Source organism: Habropoda laboriosa, unplaced genomic scaffold (genome assembly GCF_001263275.1).
Source record: "Habropoda laboriosa isolate 0110345459 unplaced genomic scaffold, ASM126327v1 scaffold143, whole genome shotgun sequence".
Taxonomy (NCBI): Eukaryota; Metazoa; Arthropoda; class Insecta; order Hymenoptera; family Apidae; genus Habropoda; species Habropoda laboriosa.
In genome coordinates this window covers 2,092,499-2,110,311 of record NW_017100404.1, presented here as the reverse complement: position 1 = coordinate 2,110,311, position 17,813 = coordinate 2,092,499, and the positions used below count along the sequence as shown (strand labels likewise).

The window sequence follows — 17,813 nt, the reverse complement described above, 5'->3', positions numbered from 1 at the left end:
CTGAAATGAAAATGAAGAAAGTGTTGCTTCTTTAAAAACATTATTCCCAAATAGTTACTGAGCAAAAAAAAAAAAAAAGAAAGGAAAAGAGATTTCACCCCACGTCTCTTGAATTTTTAAAATTTTTTAACAGAGCCTACAAATAAATTAAAACGTTCAATTTTATTTTTTCTTAATTATCTCCCAGGCGTACAGTAACTCCCTGTAACTTCAATTTCCGCTGTAAAACAGGAGGGACAGCGCAATGTGAAAAGCGAAAGAAAATAATTTCAAAAGATTGTACTTTTTCGAGGATTAATTGCACACGCGTTAGACGCACTAACATAAGCGTTTTAAAGGGTTGAAACTGTGGGTAAATAACACGTGGTCGAAGATTTTTACAATTGTACAACGAAGATAACGATACATTATCACTTATTCTCACTCTCTTATTGTTTTCATCAACCACGCTGCTCTACTGTTTACTCTCCCATTCCCGCTTCGCCAATCTCAAGCCGTTTCGAGCATCAGCGATAGATCATACCGACTCCCAGAATGTCCACGTATATCCAAAACAAACACACGACATTCACGCCGTCATACGCAACACATTAGTAAAACCAAACCCACAGAAACACTATAACACGATACCAGTATCGTCTAATTTTCCTCAGGCAATGCAACGGCAGCAGTACCGGGTACGAGGGCTGCGAGTATCTCTGCTGCGGTCGCGGCCACGTGACGAAAACTGAAGAGATATTGGAAAGATGCGACTGCAAGTACATCAGCTGCTGTTACGTGAAGTGCAAGACGTGCAGGAAAATCGTGAAGACCTACGAGTGCAAATGAATGCACGGAAACGTGGAGAGAGAGAGAGAGAGAGAGAGGGAGAGAAATTGTACATCGAAATTTTCACTCCGACCGGAGGTTTTTCAAGTGAGACGAAGAAGAGAAAGAAAATTCGTAAACGATACACAATTGTCCATATAAGTTTGAGAATAATCAATCTTTATTTACACGCTGATAGATTTGAATTATCGTGAGGATTTCGAGACGATTCGGGAAATGTAGATGTTTCTGAATAGAGATCGTTCGATCAATTGAGCAAATTATCGAAGACGAAAGCGTTGCATTAGTAATGGAAGAAAAATTAATGATAATGAGAAAAAGAAAGAGCTCGATAAAACCCTTATTTATCTCGTCTAATATTTATTAACAAATTTGTGTCTTTGATACGTTGCGTGTATAACGAACGGTGTTGTCGCTGAACATTCTTTTCGGAAATGTCCAAGTAATTTCGATTTTAATTAACACTTGACGATAGAGAGATTAGTGTTGATTCGTGGGTATAGGAAAGAAAACTCGGACAACACTGTTAGCAGCATGTTAGATATAGGCGTGTGGTTAGTGCAATGTAAATAACTCGCTGATACTCGACGTAGTTTGTATTAAAAATTATATTCTACAATAAATATTACTTGACATAGAAAAGATTTGCAGGCGGGTTTTATTCACCTTAAAGTGATTGTCACAGGTTGTATATTTTGTGACGTGTACATTGCATGCTTTTGGCGAGTACAATATTGTGTCATAAAAATTATCGTAGTTATGGTCGAAAGGTACGTTAATATAATAGAAGCATTAATCGTGCATTTTTTTTTTTTGTCGTTCGTGATTTAAATTTTCTATAAATAGCAAATTAATGAGAAAGGATACTTAATCTATTTTTGCAATTTGCATATTCGGAGAACTTGAACTTTCATCCAAATTTATTTCTGGATCTTCGATATTTAAATCTTTTATAAAAGAACACCAGTGTATACCAGCTCCACAATCTGGTTCTTTTTCTGATGCCCACCAAAGTGCAGTCTGAAATATACGAAAAAATTGAAATAATAATTTGTAGAAAATTAAACGATTCTTTTAAAAATCAGATCAACGTAAATCGATTTATTACAGTTGAAAGAAATTTAATATTGAATACCTGGATTGTGTGAAAGTGTAAGCAACGAAATAGTGTGTTAATGAAATGAAATAATATTTTTTAAATTTAGAAATGTAATTATCATGTTGAAAATAATAGTGAAAAAATATGTATACATAAAATCATAGTAATGAGAATGTGTAGAGGTATATACCTTGATGTTAATTGGTAGCGAGGGTGGAAGAGGATCAATTTTCACGTTCATAAATCTCAGCAGATCATTATAATCCAATTTCCCTTCCTCGTTTTTATGGAGGCTATATTTGAGTAGAATCGATTACGTTAATTTTATGGCAAAAATGATGGGAAATAGAAATGTAACTGTAACTCAGAAATAAGATCAAACAGGAAAAATTAATTCTTTCCCCTTTTATTAGGTTTTAATACTTTAGAAATCTTCCAGAATTGTTTTGACAGTATTAGAACTCTTCCAGAATTTTTTTGACAGTATTAGAAATTTTCCAGAATTTTTTTAACAATATTAGAAATCTTTCAAAATCTTTTTAACACTCTTTTGGCAATTGTATTTAACACAACTTAAATCTAATTTTTAATATACTTCAGAATTTTTTAACTGAATTTTCAATTGAATTACGTTATATCCGTGGAATTTGCTATATGCAATTATAACAGAATGCAAAAGCGACATATTTGAGGCGAACATTTCACCTGTTACAAGTTCGTAATGCTAAATTATCATTAGTACACATACTGATCCATCATAGAATTCAAAAGTTCAATGTCAACTGGTATTCTTCCTCCGCGAAGTACAGTGTACAACGTGTCACGTGGTAAAAATCCTGTTCTTCCCCTATCACAGCTATGTAGATCCTCTTCCAAACGATCGAGATCGTTCCATAGAAATCGCAAAAGTTCCGTATGCATTAGCTGTCTGTAATAAAAATAACGAAATAACGAAATAACGAAAAAATGAAAGTAACGAAATAAAACAAATATACGCAAAAATAGTTTACCTTACGTACTCCCGGCTGAGAAATTCTTTCTTCTCGTGAGAGGAATAGTGTCGAGCGATCGTGATTATTTCTTGATCTGTCAATTTACCTTCGGAATACTTGCACAAGGCTTCCCTGAATTTTTTTAATTAACGTCGAGATTCGTGTTTGCGTATGAGAAAATTAATACAACGTGTAATATTTGTGGGAGTAATTAAATTAAGTAATTACGAAGCAGTCGTGATTTCAATTTGGAGCAATAAATTTGGAACAATTAAACGCATAGAATCAGGTATATTTCGATCGTTTATTTTAGGATTTATTCGCATTTTTTGCAAGAATATAAATTTGGAGAAAACATCGTTTCAAATTTATTTATTTTATTAAAATTACGTATTTTTCGTGCATTTTAAAAGAACGAATTAGATAAACTGACTTTTGTCACATTTTTCTAATTATCCTCGAAATGAACTATTCGCAAGATAAAAATTTCGACATTCGCTATAAGAATAACGAATAATTTTCTGTTGTTCACAAAATTCTATACTTTTTCTATTACGAAAAAATTACCAATGAATCTTGACATGCATATATCAAAGGGGTTTTTGATATTATCCTCAATTTCACAGGAAACAGCTTGTAATGTAATGGAATAAAATAGAAAGAAGAAAAAAAGGAAGATACCTGAGTTTTTCATACTGCAATATTTGAAGATCCTCGTCGATTGATTTCGCTGGCGTGTAAAGTTGCATAAATTCCTTGTAAACCGGTTTCAATATTTGCCGTAATTTTGCCACGATTAACTCGGCGTTAGCTTTGGGGAACTGAAAAATTGCAATAAAAAATGAAACGTTCATATATCACCGGCTTATCATGTCGAATTTGTAAGGGAACACTAATCGCGCGTTTGAAAACCCGAATGTGAAGGAACAGTAAAACAGTAAAACGCGTATAAATTATTGGACCTTATCGCAATGTAACTCCATGTAACGAAGAGCATAAATGTCCGCCGAGGTAATTTCGAAGATAAAATTGTTCAAGTTAAGACGTGCTCCAATATAGAAATCCTCTGGCTTGTAATAATCCGGTTTCTTGCTTACAAATATCTCTTGATTAGGCAACATCACCGGCATTCTCTTCTGGAAGGCGCATCGTTTGAAACCTGTAAGTACGTACGATAAAAAGAAAGAAAGGAGGAAAAAAAGGAAACGTGTACAATCGATAAACGAGGCATTGTCGAAGGTTTAACAGAAAATTTACCGTAATTTGCGGAATTGTGATAGTTACGGGAATAGAAATTTATGATAATCTTTCGGGAGTAATTAATCATCGGTCGAGCATGGTGTGAGTAATATGAAAAAGTGGACTGTTTGAGATTTATTAGAGATTTCAGATTTAGAGATTTAGAGATTTGAGATTTAGAGATTTAGAGATTTAGAGATTTAGAGATTTAGAGATTTAGAGATTTAGAGATTTAGAGATTTAGAGATTTAGAGATTTAGAGATTTAGAGATTTAGAGATTTAGAGATTTAGAGATTTCAGATTTAGAGATTTCAGATTTAGAGATTTCAGATTTAGAGATTTAGAGATTTGAGATTTAGAGATTTCAGATTTAGAGATTTCAGATTTAGAGATTTCAGATTTAGAGATTTCAGATTTAGAGATTTAAGGATTTGAGATTTAAGGATTTGAGATTTTGGGATTTGAGATTTCAGATTTAGAGATTTCAGATTTAGAGATCTGAGATTTAGAGATTTCAGATTTAGAGATTTGAGATTTAGAGATCTGAGATTTAGAGATTTAGAGATTTCAGATTTAGAGATTTAAATTTAATTGTTACAAAAAATGCCTCGATACAAGTTAAACAATTCACAGAATATAAAAAATATTTATTAATTTTCATATATATTAAAACACTTTTAACAAAAAAAAAGAATTAACATTAAAAACTTCAGTAAGACTATCTTCTAAAGAAAGTATTTACCTGAATTAGATTTTGCCAGTCCAAAAATAGAAATTGTATCGTCCATAAGGAAAACTCTTATAATAAACTGTCTATCATGACACTCTGGTATATTTGATATCATTCTCGCTCTAAATCTCAAAACGTAGCTATCAAAACCTTGCCTAAAAGTACAGAAAAAAACAAATAGCCTGAATAAATATAGTCAAAATATGGCCTAAATAAAATATACAATTTTCTTGAAATTCTTTTTGAAAATTGTAATCGTACCTTAGATAGATACATACTTATCATAACGTAGAAACTTAGCAATATCCATTTTAGGTGGTTTTGGTATCATTCTTAAGCAATTTGAGAGGGAATCTTCGTATGTGCCGAAACCATTGTACGGTGGTATATATTTCTTCACTTCCAAGCAAATCTCGGTGCCCTTTCGAGGCCTTTCTATAGGCGTGAAGTCATCCAAACCGTATTTTTTTCTTTGAGACGATAAAAGAAGAATAATAAATACATATTTAATCAATGAAAATATCTAATACTTTCTTTTTGTAAAATATTCCACTTGGTTCATTATCGAATACAATTTTTCTAAATAAAATATACGATCTTTCTAAAAAAGAAAACAAAATTGATCGTATTTTCACCTATAGTATTCCTTTGTAAAGTCGTCCATATCAGTTACAACAACTATTCTGCCAAAAATATTTAATTGAGCACCGATACTGAGCTCGTTTTCCTTATAAAATTCCTTAGAAATTTTTCCAGCGTTCAATGGATCTATCGTATAGTAACCCTGAGATGTGTCCTCTCCCATGACATTTAAAACGGTAAAAGGATCTCCCGTCCCAACTGGGTCGATTTCGGTGAAGAACTGCATTCCAATGTTTAATTATTAATTTTATCAATTAATCGAAGAATAAATCCAAGTATTTCAGAAAGTTGATTTTATTTTTGCAAATCTGCTTAGTACTCGCGTATATGCAAAGTGTTTTGTAATTCTTTCTTAAGAAAATAAAAGAAGAGAAATTATTAACAACTTTTTATTAAATTTTGAAAAATTTTTAATTTGAACGCTATTAAAATGAGAGTTAAATTAATATATTTCTAAGCTTATCATTCTATTTAACTGAACCACTGTATATAATCAGAAACTCCAATGTACTCTGTAGTTTAATTTACGACTGTAGCGCACTATAATTTGAACGATGAAAATGAAAATTTTGCGAAGTTAGAAGAATTTACTTATTCGTCAATTTAAGTTATATTGACAATTATTATCGACAGTAGTCATTTTTATTTTTATCCAAAGTTATATAAAAAATTATTAAGAAAGGACAGTTACTGTCATTTTAAAACCACGTTTGCAAAATATGCAAATACGTTATACAAGAGTTAATTGTAGGAATGCTTACTTTAGGAACTTTCATTCGGCGTAGAAACATGAAACCGGAATCTCGTCCAGAATTAGGCGGCACATTCTCCTTGATATCGATCGTGTTATCAGAAAGATAATAATGAATCACGAGATCGTGAATGAAACCGTAAAGACTGTCCGTGTCGTCCCAGTAGCCGTAAAATCGTAGGACTTGTTTGTCGTATTTCAAGAAATCGCCACGAGTATCGACCTTCCGTTTAGGTTTCTTTGGGAACGTCGCCTGTTTTGCCAATTAATTGTTTCATTATAGAAAACAAAATTATTATATAAAAAATTGTCGTTCGAGTCCAAACTTTCTTTGAAAAAAATAGGAAGGAACGAAAATTGGAACCGAACTTTAATTATCGAGATTAAATACTACAAATCTATGAAGCTTGTACTATTTTTTAAATAAAAAATAGAACAATACGAGAATAGTAATATTATATTATGCGACATAGAAAATTTACTTCGCTGCAAATATATTTTCTTTATAAATCGTTCGATCTTCCTACCTTAAAGAAAAATTCAAAAATAATAAATAATAAATATCTCGAGTAATATAAACGTGTAACGAAGAAATTTTTCGAATATATTAGGTGTACAAATTAATTCGGTACGTTTTTTCACAAATTTCAACGTTCGTATCAATGTCGATAACAACGTTTATATCGACAATCAAACTCTAATATTTTCGACGACCTTTCTCCATTTATCAGGTAACCGACGAATTTCCTCTCCGGAAAAATACGGAGGCTTTCGATCGGTAATGTCGGTCGGAACTTGGTGAAAAAAGGCACCGAATTAATTTGTACACCTGATATATTTCAAAATCAAACATTTTCTCAAATGTATTTCATTATTTATTTGGAATTTAGTGCGCTTACGTGATCACGAAGATCCGAATATGGATCTTTGGGTACTTCTATGGGATCCGGGACCATAATTCCCATGCGATTTAAAAATAACCTCGTAAATTTGTCGCAATCTACTATTTTGTATACTCTCCCGTAAATTTCCGGTTCTTTGCCGATATTCAAATCAATTATATCGTAAAATCTGTACCTGACCGGATCAGGCATCGGAATTCTTTGTCGTCTCACTAAAAGACCTGCATAAATATCGTCCATTAACTTCAAGACTTGCAGATAAGACAAAGTTTATAATTAAAAATTGAGGTTGGAGAAAAAAAAATTTTTCAGGAAATGTAATAATAAATACTGGAAGAAATAATGCACCGGTAAACCTTGCTCAAGACCACTGTTCTCCACAGAAGGTTCAGAAACTTTCATTGTTCCGTCTTCTAAGAAGAAGCTGATATATACTACACGAACTTGGTATGATGTTTTCCATCTTTCGTGGACAGTTTCTTGAAAGAATGCCTTGAACATCAATCTCTGACAAAAAGAGTATGATAGAAAAATGATGGTTGGAATTTTTGATATTTCAATTATATTACAGTATAGAATAAAAATGTATTTGCAAAATTTTATTAATTTGTTCGAATGAATTAATATACTTGGCCGTCGTAAACAATCCATGGTGGTAACTCTTGAGCTTCTCCGCGAACATAAATCGACGGGTAACGAACGGGATCGCCTTTATCAGACTTTTCTGACAGATAATAAACTCCATCGTGTATTTTAGCGAAATATTGATTTCTAGGAAAATTTGTCCGACCCAACTAAATAAAAATATGTTTTATGTTTATTCATAATAAGAGTATAATTTTTTGGAAATTTTACACTGTAGGTGGTGTATGTAAAATGTGTTAAAATTTAAAGAAAATGACTTACGTTTTTATTTAAACTGAACCCTGGTAGACACGGTAGCGAAAGATCACGTTGCATTTTGCAATACGAAGAAAAATCGTCTTATAATAAAATAATCGACGAATCTAAGATTGATACGAGAACACGAGTTACATCTATTTACTATTGTTGTGTTTCCTTGGAGATGATACGATAGATTTGGTGAGAAGGTACTAAAGAACTCGATAATTGCAGTTTGCAATGTATATATGTATACTTTATTATCATCAACAGTTTGCAATATTATACTGGTAACATTTTATGCCAGTATACGCAAAAACATAAATTTATACAATATATAGCAATATACAATATAGCAAAAACTCTGGTATAAATATAACACGTATATATTATATTAATTTGATTCCGTTAATTTATGCTAACGTTAGATAAACTTTGAACGATACTGCTTTGTCATTAGCTTTGTTACTTAATAGTATAATGTGCACATTACGACACTACTTATTTGGTAACTTGTTATTTAAAATGTATAAATGCATCATGTATACAAATAGTAAGTAAAGCAATAAATCGAGTAGAAAGATTAAGCGTAAGTAAAGCAAAAACTATTCAGTGCTTGTAGTTTTTTAAACGTATTCAAAAGCATTATTAGGAAACTTTTAAGTTGAATATTAAATCGCTTATTTCATAAATATGCGAATGTCTTATTACGCATACTAATAATTACTGTATATATGACGTAGATACTAGCAATAATAGATTGTTTTAGTAGCACTTACTACCGACAAAAATACGTTACAAAGTGTAAATGATATATAAAACAAAGGTAAGATAGTACGCAAAGTAAATATAAAAGTAAACAGGCTTCTCGACAGTGGACGGTCCAAGTATAAATAGATAATATACGTTTTCATTGTCACTTTCTCAGAACTTTCATGTTGTTTGTGGTACTGAACATTTCGAAATTTTTATGATGTATAAATTTTGGTCTGACCACGTTATCTGATATTATCAATGTTTAGAAAGATCGCATCGTGGAAATTGAACAGATTGCCTTCGAAAACACATAAACAGTTGTTCAAATCTCCACTTGCTTTTCTTGAACTTCTAGTCCTTAGTCTCTGGTTGTAAATCATACCAGCTTGTGGATGATTTTGTAACATCGATATCACTCAAATTTATATGAACTTGACCCATTACGTTACTTCCAGTTACCAACCAACCCTTTTGCGTACACACGGACACTTCCAATGTACGACTATTTAAATCACCTTGAGAAACAACGTATTCAAATTGCTCGTTGAATACTGGATTACAATTATCCTTCATTACTGCTGTTTTGCGTTTAGTTTCCTTATGACGATCAGGAAGTAGATACAGTTTCACGTATGGATCTGGTATATTATGCGGATCATTTTGTGGCAAAGGCAGATTACTGCAACAGCAATAGAAAAGTTATTAACAGTCTAGCAAAATTTCGAAATGCCACATTAACAAACTACTTACGCTAGTTTGTGCACAACAATAATGAGCTTCTGCCTTTGTACGCTATAACGTAAAGACAATTGCATCCGACCTAATTTAGCTTCTCCTGTGGATGATGTTACATTTATATTTCTATGAGTTAACTGTGGACTTCCAGTAACGGAAGATGGTGCAGTAGTAGTGACGATTAAATCTTCTTCTGGTGGAACTGGTTCTTCAGATATGATCGCTGCACCCGAACCAGTACTATGTGTTAAACTATTAACTGAATCTTTTGAAGGTTGTCTTTGCAGTGGACTAGGAGGAACTGAAAAAATTATTTTATACCTTATTGAATTCTATATAATTAAATAACAGACTTACGACTAGTTAATAATGTATTGCTAATATTTGATTCTTGGCGCTCAATTCTCTTATTCAGTTGATTGATATCATGGTCATCGTCGTCTTCTTCTGAAGTAGGCTCAGGTTCTTCATATTTTAGAATCTGTATTTGAAAATACATACGTAAATATATTTATGTTTGTATATATTTGTATATATTTCTTATATGTATATACATATATAACATATTTAAAGGAACCATACATTTAATGACATAGACAGTATCAATTTGCTGTCAACATCAGCCATTTGCAAATCATAGGGCTGCTGTTTAATTTCAAGATTATTCTGCATTAAAAGTGAAGATATATTATAATTCATTTCTCCCACTATAAAACTAGTCTTTTCATCTGTGATCTAAAAATTAATATAAGCGAAATATGAACCTTTTGCAATGAAAGAAATATAAGATTTTTAAAAAAGGAAATGCAACCTTTATATGTAAAATACTGCTTTCTGGATTGCTAACCAAAAAGGTAAAGCCTTGTTCCCATATGGGATCGCAGGAACGTAACATAGTGGCTGTTCTTTTCATGTTCCCACCAACACTTGCTTCAAGATAAACATCGGGTTGTTTATTTCCCCGAACACACTGAAATTTAATAATTTTAATTCACTTTTTAAAATTCAAAACTATTACTTGGAATTAATCAACCTATACTTACTGGTAAATTCTTTGCTGAATCAATGTAAAGAATAAGAAGAGCTGTACTCATTGATGTTACTCTAAGTTCTTGGGTTTCAATTAAAGCCTGCAGATATCCAGAAGATTATATAAGAAATTTTAAACAAACATTTATATGTACACATATTAAGAATACATACAGCTTTCAAATCAGAAGCATTTTTTGAAAATTGTAACCATGTCATTCGTAGATGAACCATACCATGTTTTGCTTGTTCCAAGGAGACCCACTATAAAATAACATATTTATTATTATTATAAATTCAAAAATGTTTTTAATGTTATTTAGTAGCCCTATATTGACATAACAAAAGAAAATAACATATTTATTATTTTATATAATCTATTTGAAGTATAAAAAATCTACTATTCAAATATATTGTTTGTGATAATGATAATTATACAAAATATGACTGATGATCAATACATTGAAGTCTATGATATAACTTAGTTCATGCATATTCTGAAGCACGCATGCAATAATAGCAGCACATTATTTGACATTCATTTTAAAAGTAAGCAATAAATTTCTTTATGTTATATACATTCATAGTCATATAAGCAGCACCGTAAAATACCTTTATTTCATAAATAAATTTGTCTTCTAAACTGTACAATTAACAATAAGATGAGAAGAGTAATGTGGTGACATGGATTATCATTTTACTATAATTGTAAAGGGCACATACATCTCATAGTATTCTCATACTATAAATTTACTATGTTTTTGTAAACAACTTTTTTTAATAACATGCACCATAATAACAATAAAATTTCATATTGTTTAAATATCACAAATTTTCAAGCATATAATTTATAGTATCTAATAAGAGGAATATTCTTCTGAACTAATTATATAAGAACTGTCAAATGCATTCTATGCCTGAAAAACTATACTTGCTACAAGTAGCAATACCTGCCAAGTGGATCATCTTGACCAGCGTTGTCTTTGTCAAAAAGGTGGGCAACCACTGTGTTGTAAGAGGCTCCCAAGCTCTTTTCCACTACAAACTGTCATCACAACAATCTAGTTTAGTTATTTCTTTTATTAAATGTAGTCACCTAATCACTCTCACAAAATCAAGAAATAAAATTAAGAGCAAATTTACAACATTACAAAGTTATTATTACAAATACATTATAAGATAGATTAAAATCTATGTATGTAATATTAAGTTTATTATTGAAGAGAAAACTAAGCAAAAAAATAAGGTACATGTTATGAGTACTAAAATATAAATACAAAATGAATAATAATTGCATAAGTTTTAATAATTATAATAAAGTAAACACAAAGAATACTTTAATTAATGTAAATCATAAAAATAATTTTACTACTCAAATTCTGTATACATATATGTTAATAAAGCAGATGCATATGCATGGTACATACATATTGTAAGTATATAATAATACAATATGTTTACCAATTATTAAGAATCATATTAACATAGCAGGAAAGATTTATAAATATCAAGGTCATATGCAATATTAGTTAATTGAAGTTCATAACTCTTGTTAGATACATAAGTATTATACCATAAATACATCTACTACCTGCCAAGGAAGTCATCATATTGAACACAAGGGATGCTAACATCCCTATCCCAAAGATACACCATAACTGTCTGCATTATGCATGAGCAGACCACAGCCTGTGTGCCAATATCATGATGTGTATCAAATATAATAGGCAAAAATCTTATTTTATAAATCTTTCATTTAAAAATTACAAATTTACTATTACTTTAAATAAGTTATAATATTATATGTACACATGTGCCACAGAGAATTAGCAGTAGAAAATTTATTACAAATTTTTTATTGCATATTATGAAGCACTAAGTGATTGCTAATACAGTGAAGTGACACACTCAAACACCACTCATAAACCACATGTTATAAATGCTATTAAACAATGCAACACTAACATGCTTCTATTGCACACAAACAATAGTGATATTTTTAATATGGAAAATAAACTAAAATATATTATGAAAATATGTAAATGATGATTAAATGATAATTGTGTGATAAATCAAATTGCAATTATCTGCAGCTACATTTAAATAAAAATAATATTGTAATAAATAAAATTGAAATAGTTATTGGATTCTAATAATGTATTTTACCTTTAGTAGAAAATTAAAAAAATAAGTGTATGTTACTCTGTTTTCATACCTTCCAAGGCTTTCATCCCCCTTGGTATCATCATAGTCCCATAGCAGTACAGTAATTTGTTGAGCGATGGCTGACGTCACGGCACACTAGTTCCACATAACACATCGCACATCACATACACACATACATACCAAAATATGAAAGTAAATTAGATTGAACTTAGCTAAAATGTTTCCGATCTTTATGCATGGGCAGTGATTATTTTATATTATTATAAACAAAATAATAACATTTATAAATGTAGAAATGATTATAGTTCACTGATTTACTAGAAAAAAGCACTCAATTACAGAATAATGTTAGATCAGCAACATCTTATAACTAGAATAGAACAGTAAATGTATTAAAAAAAATTATGATAATAAAGTAATAAATTATAATCACAATATAATGAACATAAATAAAATAAAATATAAGAAAATAAAATTTATCTTTCGCGATATCCTATACATTGTTATGTTCTCTTCAATAACAAATGTGTACTAAATCATGTGCTTTTATATATTTAAGGAACAATATTTCTTACCACATAAAAGATGTTGTGCTTGAAATTTCAAAGAACTTACAAGAAAAAATTGTAGCAAAGCACATGCATTAAGTATTATTAATATCTGATTTCCTATAAAAGGATATGCATACCTCACACCAGAAATCCCATTTTGGATTCACAGTATTATCTATAGTTTTTGTTCTAAACTCTTGTGCTCCAACATTTATAATGGCATATGGATCAGATTTACCCTTACCCAATACTCCAATATCTTTCTTCATAAGGTGTTTTGCTTCTACTACATGAATTCTTAAAACACCCTAAAAAGAAAACATAATTATGCAATGCTGAATTATTCATCATTTCATTAATTATACATAAATTATCATAAACAAAAATTTTACTTCAGGCTCTGGTATTTTTAATGATTCAACTGGTACTGCATCACTTAAAGGTATAACAATTTTATTTGGTAATACTACAAAGGCTGCTATTTGTTCTACTATTGTTTTCCTCAAAATATCACTGTAAAAGAAATATTTAATTAATTATTCTTATCAAGAAATAAAATATAAATTTATTTGTCATTTGGATTTTCTTACTTAAATCCAGGTAAATCAAGGACATCTGCAACTCCTACTAAATTAAAATTAATAGCTGGAAGGTTTAAAAAAAATGCTTGTACACCTCCAACTATAGGCATTGTAGATAACAGTGGTTTCATAACTATTCTCATCATTCCACGAATCTTAAAGTAAGTAAAAAAATTTTTAAATAAATTGTAAATAAATACATTTGTCAAAATATTAACATAAGTTATATGTAAGATTATCTACCTGGAAGTCTTTAATACCACCTTTTATATTTCCAACAGAAAAGGTAATATCACAATCACCAGCATATCTAAAGAATTAATTATTCAAAAGTAATTAAATAAATCATATAAATTGTGAATAACATAACAAAACTAATATTCTTATTTACATAAATGATTAATACATACATAATATCTGCATCTATAATGACTTCATTTCTTGAAGTATTTTTATCATATGCTTTAATTCCATAAATTTTTAAAGGCTATAATTACAAGTAAAAATTAATGTTACTATTAATATATTTACAATAAAAATTATGATAGATGTAATGAAATACAAAGGTCAACTTACAATACGACCCAAGACCAATCTTTCAAATTGAAATCCTTTTACTTTATATTCTCGCAATTTTTCAACAATAGCAGGTTCTATACTTTGTTTACAAAGTTCACGAGCAAACTGGTTTATACTTGGCCAAATTTTATACAAAACCTTAGAAAATAATGAAAGTAACTTATATTTATATAAAATATGAAGTAATTTAATAGTACTTGTACTGAAACAAAATTTTACACACTTTATTTAACCACTCAGCTCTATCAAAATCAGGAAAATAAACCCAAGAAGGAAGTTCATCTAAACGACTCATTATTAATTCTTTTTCTTTGGCCATTACACTAGCTTGGGCAATAATTGCTTTCAATTCGTTGTCTTTTCTACGTTCTGTTTTCCATGCTATCAAAGCAACTGGTGCAATTAACCATGCTATATTTAAGTTTAGATATCCCCATCCCCAAAGAATACCAGCAGTTGCTAATTTAGTCAAAAATGATATGGTTAATGAACTTATGTTCATATATGGCCAAGGATTTGCCTTAGATACTTTATTGTCTTGGGATTTGCCTTCCATTCTTATGAAGTAATAATTAATATACAGCTTAATAAATCACTTATTTATTACAAATATTTACATAACTTTTTGTTATGTATGTTAATTTTCTCCAACCAATTTGTTTGCTTATATCTTTCCTGTAAAAAAATAAAATATATTTCATAAATATAATTTATTATAGTAATTAAAATGCATTACAAAACAAAAGAATACAAGTACAAGATAAAGAATGGTAAGATAACAATGACTAATAGTGGAAAAAGATTAAAAGTAAATATGCATTTAAATCACTCTTTGATGTAATCACGATGACCTTCATACTTGTAAAGATATCGAATTATTGTACAAATTATGATTAATATCAAAACTTCGTATGTAATTATCAAGATTATCACGTTTGATATTACCGAATGGTTACAAAGTGATAATGTATCGAATTTCTTTACGCAGATAAGACCGCTATCTATATATGTTCAGCACATATATAAGTATGCTAAGGAACATCGAGATTTCTAAATAAAGTGTGACACAAGATTACATTTCTAAACTTGCAAGGACCGAATAAAAATACTTTCGATTGAATCATTATTTATCTGCATAAGCAAGATGTTATCAATCGAGTATGGTGTTTGCACAAAAATGAATCATCAGCGATATTTTTCATGTATAAGCTTTTATTGAAATTTGTAGCCAAAACGATAAAAAGCATATATTAAACATTAAAATGAAAGCATACAGCACAATAGATAATACATTGTACAATATTTAGTTCAATTATATTTTACAAAATAGATTTCAATATATATAAACCCTATGTACATATTATTTATAATGTAAAATTACGTATAAATATAGGTGAAAAAGTGTGCAAATCTAAAATTATGTGCAAGCGTTGTTAGTTTTGTTAAAAACTGATATTTTTATTGCAATTTGCTTACACTTATAGCAAAGCCGTACGTGTGGGTACTTTATATGACTGCATAAGCTGTTATTCACATATGAGCACAGTTAAATGCGACAGTACTTCTCGATTTGTTATACCGTGGTCAAATGTTTTCGAGGACCAATCAATTATTACTGTGAAAGAATCACTTGAAGTGTCGCAACTAAAAGATGTCACTATATATATGCACGATCTACTAGTAGCTAACTTAACACATGTCGGAAACAATATTGCACATGCCACCCAAAGTGCTCTTTTTTTATTATTGTGTGAAATTTAGTGTCATAAAATACTTAACATTAGCACTGAATAATAAATTTTAAGGCAGTTTACATAGTTTCAATATTAATTTCAAGTAAAATATATTATATGTATACATATAAAGAACAGAATACTTTAAGCAAGTTATACTAATGATTAAATAAATTGATAACATAAATAAAAATTAGTAATTATATTCGTTTTATCCAAAGAATATCAATCAAGTCATTGGAAATATTATTTAAGGATTTATACATTTACGCAATTACTTATATATGTATAATTTGAATAACAACAGATGAAGTATTACATTTAACAGTGTATTTATAATCTTACTAAATTACATCAAATTAATTGTTTAGTTATACTTGCCTGCTTTTTCAAAAATAGGGAATAGTCGTAATACGAGAACATAATACCAATACTTTTACTTAACAATGGAACATTTTTCACGAAATATAGTAATACAAATAAATAATTAAATGTATTATTTAAAATACACGATTACATTTGCTGCATTAATTTATACGTATTAATAGTAAAAGTTAACATGTTTAATAAAACGCCATATTCTTTACTCTGCGCAGATACATGACGCATTGAGAAAAATCGTGTAGAACTATACAAATATAATGTATGAGAATGTTTATCACGAAAATAACATTCCCTTACTTTAAAAACTTGTGTTTCATTTTATTTCTTCGGCATAGTTTAGATTTTCTTACTTTGTATTATAAATTCTTTTAACATTTCGTATAAATTGATTACAAGTAGGAAAAGTCAAAATTGGAAAGTACCGCGTATACAGTGAAATAAAATTACATTTGATTTCTTTGCGTTATTACTTTGCGTCAGTTTTAAAATAATCTGTATTACATTAGTGTGTGAGTGTATGAGAGATTATAAGGATTTTCTTTAGACGTAATTAGAACGATCAAGCAAACGTAATTTCAAATAAATCAAGGAATAAATCGTCTAGAATTAAAAGTCTGCTCTTAGAAAAAATGCTTGCTTAATAGTCAGAAAATAGAGCTCGCTAGAATAAACTTTAATACTAAATTTTTAAGTTCATATCAGCCTGCGGCAGAATTAGTTTATTTTTAAATTGCGTCGTAATACTTGCTGCTGCGCACTCTTCTTGCGCATAATCGAAATCACAATCGAGTTCGATTGTGCTTGTAATTCTCGAACTGAACTGTTCTTTATTCGTAAACAATTTGCAATTATGTTTTATATTTTATGTTTATTGTTGAACTACTGAAAGAATCTATTTTTTCGCATCTAGGTCTACAATCTATATTTCGTCTTTAATTGTATTTAATATTTGCCGATTTAAAATTTTCAGTAGGTTTCTACATTATGAATTGTTAACAGAAATTGTTTACACAGATGATTTTCAGCAGTTTCCACTGTAAATTTAAACTAATAACTCTGAACTTTGCATTTAATCCAATTATTCTAATTAAATTCTTGTAATAAGGAGAATAATTGTATTTAAAATTTTTGTTTTGGATATTTGATACTATAACTTTTGCACAGACATTAAGATTTGGATTTAATTGTTAAGAAGAAAAATATATTGTATTAAATTAAATTATAAACAATAAA

The 17,813-nt window shown here is 29.6% G+C and overlaps 3 protein-coding genes across 3 annotated transcripts in view; 1 reads left to right on the top strand and 2 right to left on the bottom strand.

Annotated features, from left to right (window-relative positions):
- The window catches only part of LOC108575378 (protein Wnt-11b-like), a 33,511-nt gene extending 32,683 nt beyond the window's left edge, over positions 1-828 (top strand). Inside the window, exon 5 of the mRNA XM_017938154.1 lies at positions 654-828. Within this exon, the coding sequence (XP_017793643.1) occupies positions 654-828 (175 nt within the window). The remainder of the gene's footprint in view (positions 1-653) is intronic.
- Positions 829-1,482: 654 nt separating this feature from the next.
- Positions 1,483-8,144, bottom strand: LOC108575368 (EF-hand domain-containing family member C2-like). The gene is made up of 14 exons (XM_017938141.1): positions 8,091-8,144; positions 7,814-7,978; positions 7,541-7,691; positions 7,182-7,405; positions 6,293-6,535; positions 5,525-5,751; positions 5,168-5,359; positions 4,902-5,044; positions 3,882-4,078; positions 3,601-3,740; positions 2,938-3,051; positions 2,676-2,855; positions 2,118-2,220; positions 1,483-1,848 (listed from the first exon to the last, which is right to left on the bottom strand). The coding sequence occupies exons 1-14, from the start codon at positions 8,142-8,144 to the stop codon at positions 1,696-1,698; spliced, it is 2,286 nt and encodes a 761-aa protein (XP_017793630.1). The 3' UTR covers positions 1,483-1,695.
- Positions 8,145-8,936: 792 nt separating this feature from the next.
- Positions 8,937-16,101, bottom strand: LOC108575355 (extended synaptotagmin-2). Its single transcript, XM_017938127.1, has 16 exons — positions 16,043-16,101; positions 14,687-15,138; positions 14,461-14,601; positions 14,295-14,371; positions 14,128-14,194; positions 13,894-14,039; positions 13,696-13,816; positions 13,441-13,611; positions 12,753-12,887; positions 10,761-10,850; positions 10,601-10,687; positions 10,369-10,527; positions 10,140-10,292; positions 9,915-10,038; positions 9,573-9,858; positions 8,937-9,501 (listed from the first exon to the last, which is right to left on the bottom strand). Exons 2-16 carry the CDS (start codon positions 15,017-15,019, stop codon positions 9,174-9,176), a joined length of 2,418 nt encoding a protein of 805 aa, XP_017793616.1. The 5' UTR covers positions 15,020-15,138; positions 16,043-16,101; the 3' UTR covers positions 8,937-9,173.
- Between the last annotated feature and the right edge of the window lie 1,712 nt (positions 16,102-17,813).

Coding starts and splice junctions, on each gene's coding strand:
- LOC108575355 (XM_017938127.1), bottom strand. CDS start 15,019: ATGGAAGGCAAATCCCAAGACAATAAAGTATCTAAGGCAAATCCTTGG. Junction 13,612..13,695: donor TAAAAATACCAGAGCCTGAA/GTAAAATTTTTG, acceptor TTTTCTTTTTAG/GGTGTTTTAAGAATTCATGT. Junction 9,502..9,572: donor ATTGTTGTGCACAAACTAGC/GTAAGTAGTTTG, acceptor TTGCTGTTGCAG/TAATCTGCCTTTGCCACAAA.
- LOC108575368 (XM_017938141.1), bottom strand. CDS start 8,144: ATGCAACGTGATCTTTCGCTACCGTGTCTACCAGGGTTCAGTTTAAAT. Junction 5,360..5,524: donor TTTACAAAGGAATACTATAG/GTGAAAATACGA, acceptor ATCGTCTCAAAG/AAAAAAATACGGTTTGGATG. Junction 1,849..2,117: donor CGCTACCAATTAACATCAAG/GTATATACCTCT, acceptor CGTATATTTCAG/ACTGCACTTTGGTGGGCATC.